General features: G+C 37.1%; 2 protein-coding genes across 6 annotated transcripts in view; both read left to right on the top strand.

The window, feature by feature from the left end:
* Positions 1-2,676, top strand: part of LOC116337195 (dimodular nonribosomal peptide synthase-like) — a 2,804-nt gene extending 128 nt beyond the window's left edge. The window contains exon 2 of the mRNA XM_031761580.1: positions 3-2,676. Coding sequence (XP_031617440.1) covers positions 3-2,601 — 2,599 coding nt within the window. The 3' untranslated portion in view covers positions 2,602-2,676. The remainder of the gene's footprint in view (positions 1-2) is intronic.
* The window catches only part of LOC116337194 (nephrin-like), a 279,498-nt gene that overhangs the window by 184,846 nt on the left and 87,503 nt on the right, over positions 1-7,149 (top strand). The gene's annotated exons all lie outside the window — the stretch shown is intronic.

Here is a 7,149-nt window from a genome sequence, read left to right as displayed (position 1 = left end):
ATGTCTAATAGAACAAAACGCATTTCACAATTTAAAACCTTACAACAAGGAGAAACTCTTACTTATGCAGAACTCAATATTCAGGCCAACCGTTTGGCACATTATCTGATAGCGCGCGGCGTTAAACCAGAAGATCGAATTGCAATTTGCGTTAGGCGAAGCACGAAAATGGTTGTAGCTCTTCTGGGTATTCTAAAATCTGGTGGCGCTTATGTACCACTCGACCCAGTCTATTCGGGTCAACGGTTAACAAATATTCTGAAGGACGCTGAACCATTGTTACTTTTAGTTGATGCCACTGGCAAAAAAGCTCTTGGAGAACATCAGGTTTCAGTAATTGATGTAGACAATGCCTTGTTTGACAGCCTACCGATCGATAACCCGAACTCGGTAAAACTGGGACTAAAGCCAGTCCACCTCTCCCATGTTGTTTACACATCCGGCACGACAGGAACACCGAAAGGGGTGATGGTTGAACATCAGCAGATTTCGCGTTTTTTTGAAGTTGCACACAAAAAATTTGGCATTAATAAACAGGACAAATGGAGTCTATTTCATTCGATATCTTTAAGTGTTTCGGTATGGGAGATATGGGGTGCATTGTTTAATGGGGCTCAGCTGGCAATTGTACCTTACAATACCAGACGTTCTCCTCACGAATTTTATGATTGGGTCTGTTCCCGAGGAATAACTGTTCTCGTTCAACCCCCATCCGCTTTTAAACTGTTTATGCAGGCGAAAAATATTAGTGTGCGGTCCGATGTACTACGCTTTGTGTTCATTCGCGGCGAAGAGTTGAGTCCAATGATTGTAAAGAATTGGAACGAAAATATTGCAAACAGTCAAACTGTACTAATCAATATATATGGCACTACGGAGACGCCAAGTGCAATCTACAAACGAGTTGAAGTGTCGAAATATGTACATTCTATTGGTCGACCATTCTCTGACGTTCGTGTTTATCTGCTGGACACACGAGGTGAGCTGGTACTATCGGGAGCTGAAGGAGAGTTGTACATTGGTGGCGCTGGTGTGGCTCGAGGCTACCTCAATCGACCAGAACTTACAGCGGAACGGTTTCTTCCTGATCCATTCAGTGAGAATCCAGAAGCACGTATCTACCGCACCGGTGATCGGGCCCGTTATCTTCCTGATGGAAATTTGATCTATTTGGGACGCACCGACCAACAGGTGAAAATTCGTGGCTTCCGAATCGAACCTGGTGAAATTGAAGCTCGCCTCGTTGAACATCCTTTGGTGCACGATGCCGTTGTTTTGTCATGGAAAAACAAGCCTGATACTGATACTCGCCTGGTTGCATACGTAGTCGCCGAACAAGATACATCGCTTGCTCAGATTTTACGCGCATACTTGGTCGCTTTACTGCCTGACTATATGGTGCCAGCGGCTTATGTTTGTCTCTCGTCTCTGCCACTCACACCCAATGGCAAGTTGGATCGACATGCACTGCCACCTCCAGACGACGAGTCATTTTCCCGTCAGTCATATGAGGCTCCACAAGATGAAATGGAAGAAAAACTTGCAAAACTTTGGAGTGAACTGCTATGTATTGAACTTATCAGCCGGCATGACAATTTCTTTGAACTTGGTGGACACTCACTGATGGTGATGCAATTTGTTAACCAGGCAAAGAAACGCTTCAACATCCACGTTGATCCTCGTGGTTTATTTTCATTTCCAATATTGAAAGATTTCGCCGAACGCATTACCAACTCATCCGATAGATTGTATTGTGATGCAGCTGTTCCGGCACGTCAACATGGAGATCAAACACCTCTATTTCTATTGCCAGACGGCCGCGGAGATACTTCTTATGCTTTTGAACTAGCACATGAGATTGATAAAAGTATTCCTATCTACGTGCTACCGTGGTCGTCGCCAGAAAAAGAACAGCCCACATCCATTGAGGAAATGGCCAAAGGAATGATCCCTAGGATAAAGGAAGTACAGCTAAATGGGCCTTGTGCAATAGCTGGTTACTCTGCTGGGGGTATCCTAGCCTATGAAATAACAAAACAACTCATAAACAGTAACTATCCGGTTTCGTTCTTGGGTTTAATTGATACGTACTATCCCAGAGTATCGGATGTTCCGAATGAAACTGATATGCTTTTGAATTATATTGTGTTGGTATCTCCGTTTTTCAAAACATTAAATGATACAGTGTGGTGGGAACGTGTGAGTAAACTTTCCCTCGGCGAAGCCATTGAAGAGGTGAAAGAAAAAAATATTGATTTGAAAAATTCAGACATCGATTCAGAAGCTCTGCTATTGAAACAGCGAATTCATTACCAAAACATATGTAGGGTATACAAGGTCAATTCGCTGCCAATTATAGTAAACTTATTTAAGGCAACAGAATTTCTTCCGTCACCTACTGGCAATGATTTCTTGGACAAAAATATTCAAAAACGTGTTGATTGTGCGAAGAAATTATATAATCGACCTAAACTTGGCTGGGAAAATCTTCCAAACTTACATGTCATTCCTGTGAACGGTGGTCATTTTACAATGATGACAGATCCAAATCATAGAGCTTTATTGGGAAGATCAATATCTCAGTCGCTAATTTTAAAGTAAATATAAAGGCCAACTCCAGATCGCATCTAAATTTCAAATTACGGTTTAAAGTTTTTTAGTAGTGACTTCAAATTAATGAGAGTCTACTGTAGAATTTTGCTTTTATGTTCATTCCATATTATTATTACTTTTTTTCTTTAAGAATGCGGTTCTTATTTTGATGATCTATTTTAAGCAAAAATGTAATTAATATTAAGTTCAGTTGAATAAAAAAATATGCAGAAAACAACTTTCATTCACTTTCTAGGTCGGCAAAAATGTTTAAAAATAAACTAAATGTAACTTAAGAGAATCATATCAATAACAGCAATGCCTCTCAAACGTTTGTTGAACTTATTGAATAAAGTCATAGAGAAAATACGTTTACCAAACTATACGTTGAATATAATGATTATTTCATAAAATCCATGAAAAATTGAAGTAAAATGTTAAAAAAAAATTGTGTCTGGAATACCTTGAAAATTGAATATAATACCGTTGTTCAGTACAAAAATTAGCTATAGAGAGTTTCGTGTGCATTTCAAATGCATCAAATATCATTAACTGTCAAGGATAATCTATGGTGTTCTTTTTCAAAGCATCATGCAATATTCACCGTTTTTCAGCACAATTAATTGGCTACACATTGAGTTTATAGGGATCTCTTTCACTTGTGAAGAAAGATAAAAGTGCAAATAATCAGAAGCTTTTTGTATTAATTCAAAGTGGATTAAATGGCATTTTCCATATAAATATTAAAAAAGGTAGTGGCGCCCCCTTTGAATTCAACAGAATGAAAATTAGAAAAAAATATAAACAATATGAGCATAAGTCGCACATTTCCAAAGTATATAATGGACCGGCATACGCAAATTAAACTAACTCGCTTTGTATTATCTCGTCTGGATCGTCATCAACCATTTCTCTTGGTATTTAATTTTTCTTTTGCACCGAAACTGAAAATGATTACAATCTCTTTTAGAATAAATAAAGTTAAATTAACGAGACGGATTACCGAAAAGGGAATGTTGAGAGTTACTTTGTTCCCCCTAAAAACTGAGAGCGAACCATTCAATTTTCAGCATCTCATTCACTCAAACACTTTTAAAAAATGCATATTTTTTTGTTGTTGTCGCTTTGGTGTCCCTTTTGTCAATCTTCGTGTCTACTTTTTACCAAAGTGTCTGGTACTTCTATTTATCAAATTAAATGAGACACTGCCGAGAGAGACAGAGTTACATGTGAATATTTATCGTTTTAATTAGTGATTACGCAGTATATGTACCACTTTGCACTTCAAAGGAAAACTATTCAATCGTTCAACATCGTGACTGCAGTGAGAGGGGAAAAAAGCGTCGCAAAAATGATGCATGGATCATTTTCACAAAGGACGATTTCTTTTAATGATGAAAGTGGGTAAATTTCCGCACGCTGAAAATCATTTTATTACTAGATAATGGAGGTGATAATTTTGTTGCAAAAAAAGGGGAGAAGTGCCACACGATGGCATCTTTAGAACTAATTTGAAGATATCCGCCGAGATAGACTCGATGTCAAAGAGAAACGACACTGATGTTCAGTATTACAAAGATTTTCTTCAAGAATTTTGCCTTTGTGAGTGCAAAAATTTCGCGTCATAAAGCACATATGAAAAGAAGAAGTTTTGCAGCCAGTACTGCGTTTGCAAAAGAGATTTCAAGACATCGAGAAAGTTGGTGATGTGAAAATCCACAAACCAAACGAAAGTCACGCCAGCATGCAGGTCGCGCTTTCGTGAAAATTCCTTTGTAAAATTTACACCGACAAACTTACGCTACATCCAAATTTTTTAATGTTCTCATTTTACTCATATATGCTGCATCATCATCATCATCGTCAACAACAACATCAAACATCACACAACATGTCACAAGCGGAAACAAAAAAAAACACACACACACACGAGAGAAGGAGAGAGAGAGAGTAAGCGTGAAAAAAGCGCCATGAATTGGAGTCATATTAAAACATGCCAACGTCAAACTTTCATCCAACTGTTAAATGAAAGAAAATTCATTAAAATGTAGAATAACTCAACAAATAAAAAAAGTGGCAATATTTGGAAAGCGTTGTCAAAGGCTATATGTGTCCCTCATTCTCTTGCTCACTCAATTTCTCTCATTTTGGTGATGCTTATTTTACGAAATGACTTTTTAGACGCGACACACTCATACATGAGGTTTACATTACATGTTTCTTCATTAAAACTCGATAAATTGAAGAAGTTGGCAGCGAACGTATAAACATCGCCCAAGTTTAATTGAAGACAATGTTTCAATTTTGCTTTCCCAAACGGATTACAAACTCCAAACAAAAGTGTTCGCATTGCACAATAACAAATATCCGAAACATTCCCGCCATTCTAGTACACTTAATACGCGCGCCAAGCATGTGTTTAATCATACCTAGCATCAAACGTTCGTGTATTCGATTCACTTTTCTATCTTATACATGTTGTTTGCATCATCTCAAATAGAATTTCGCGTTTGCTGCTTTTTAGCTGTCGTTGAAAGTTTGTGGTTTTTGAAACACACAACCGAATTTCATTGAGCGTATGTGCAGAGAGTAAATACATACGTTTTCCCTTGGCACTGACTTTTTGATATGTTGTGATAGGTAATGAGCACATTTTTACGTAATATATCAAATAATTCAACACTTTTCTGACAAGCCATCAAACAAACTGATATAATTATCAAAAATAATCATCATTGTTATTATTTGATTTATGTGAAGAACGGTAATTGCGTTCATTCACGAATGTGCACACTCACCATCATGAATGCGGAGTGAATTGTTGTTTAAATTTCGGAGAAAGTTGATTGCCGAAAAAAAAAAACACTCCGAAAAAATATTCAATTTCCTGTGTTCAAAGTAATTAACTGTCAAATGTAATCATGAAGTTTTATTAAAATGTTGGTTAGAAAAAAGCCCCCCTCTCAAGAATTGATGCAGCAAGTCCGAACATTTTTTCTTTTTTTTTATTTGTGGTGTCATGACGACCAACAATTAGTAGTAAACAGTGACTATATCATAAAATAACCGTAAAAACAGGATGTCGGTACTTGTGCATCCAATTCAATTTACACAAATTAAGGGTTTTAATGCACCATCATTTGAGAATGCGAAAAATACACTTTTAATGCTCTTTAAAAGTATTTTCAACAGCATCAACAACAAAAATCATCCATAAACTTAACTCAAATACGTAAACACGAAATGTATCTCACCGTTTCTATGTCACTCTGTGTTTTTGTTGCCGTTGTTGGTGCTGTTGTCGTCTCAAACGGACGAGAAAGCAGTCTGACTGGCGAGTAGAGACATAAAATCGTTTCTAGTTCATTATTAACATCAAACAACCTTACCGTGAATTTACAGTTTGTTCCAGATGTTAGTGTCACAAAAACACATCAAAAATTGTTTGGTCCGGAAAATGTCAAAAAATTTACGTATATTCTGTTGAAGGCATGCTCACCTTTAAAACGGGTCGGAATTTGATTCTAAAAAAGTTGGCTAATGAAAACCTTTTCGAAAATATAATTTTCAGTTTTCTGTAAATTTGCCGTTGATGTTTATTTTTGGGCAAATCGCTTTGAAATGCAGTGGCTCTGGTTTACATCGATCGTGCAAATCAACATATACGACAAATCGGTCGGTGGCATGAAGAAACCGCATCAAGCGTGAGAAGAAAGTACGACACAGATACACCGATGCACCTGAAAACTCTTGAAACTCGATGAGAAAGACTACGAACTAATAAATTTTGCAGTAAAATTTAACTTTTTGTCATATAATTAACTCGGATTGTGAACCAAGTATATGGATTTTCATAGTGACAACCGCACAGCATATTCGGTATAAAATGCTGTTGCCGAACATCGAACAAACAAACAAACGAACAAATAAACAAAAGGAAAAGGGCATGGAATTTTGCGCATCACTTTCAAAATGAATGAAGAACCACTCAATGGAAATTTATGGTTTTGCCATTGCAAATTAATGTTTACTATTTGGTTTTCAACGCTTCTTCATCGCTTGCACTGCATGTGTGTGTGTGTGTTGGACTGCAATAACAAACTACGATGTTGATGGTGATGAATTATTTGGATTAAGCTGCTCAAAATCCATTTATTTACATATCGAGCACTTCTTATTCAAGCATCACTGCACGCAATATCCACTAAATTTGGCAATGATTGCTAATTCCATTGCAAAAAATAAAACAATTCATGGTGTCGTGCACATGATGAAGCAAAACCAGACAGACAAAACCCCATACTATCAAAACTATTTTCTGTCATTCTTTCGTCTTCTCTCTCCCTCTCTTTGTCTTTGCCTTTGTATTTCACTCCAAATGACAAGGGCCAATGAGTGCAAGAGTAAGAAAAATTTCGTTATAACAAGTGCTTGATTTCGAAATTAAAATGAACGAAAATGTCATTTGGTGTCCTTTCTCTCTCTCTCTTGCTCTCTTTCTCATCTCGTTTCTTCTTTTCAGCATGTACACTTGAATTTTACACTCGTTCAATGTTA

Source organism: Contarinia nasturtii, unplaced genomic scaffold, assembly GCF_009176525.2.
Source record: "Contarinia nasturtii isolate CC-2019 unplaced genomic scaffold, AAFC_CNas_1.1 Cnas_scaffold_220, whole genome shotgun sequence".
In the NCBI taxonomy this organism is placed as follows: Eukaryota; Metazoa; Arthropoda; class Insecta; order Diptera; family Cecidomyiidae; genus Contarinia; species Contarinia nasturtii.
The sequence above is the reverse complement of the archived record's forward strand: the minus strand, read 5'-3'. Positions and strand labels throughout refer to the sequence as shown.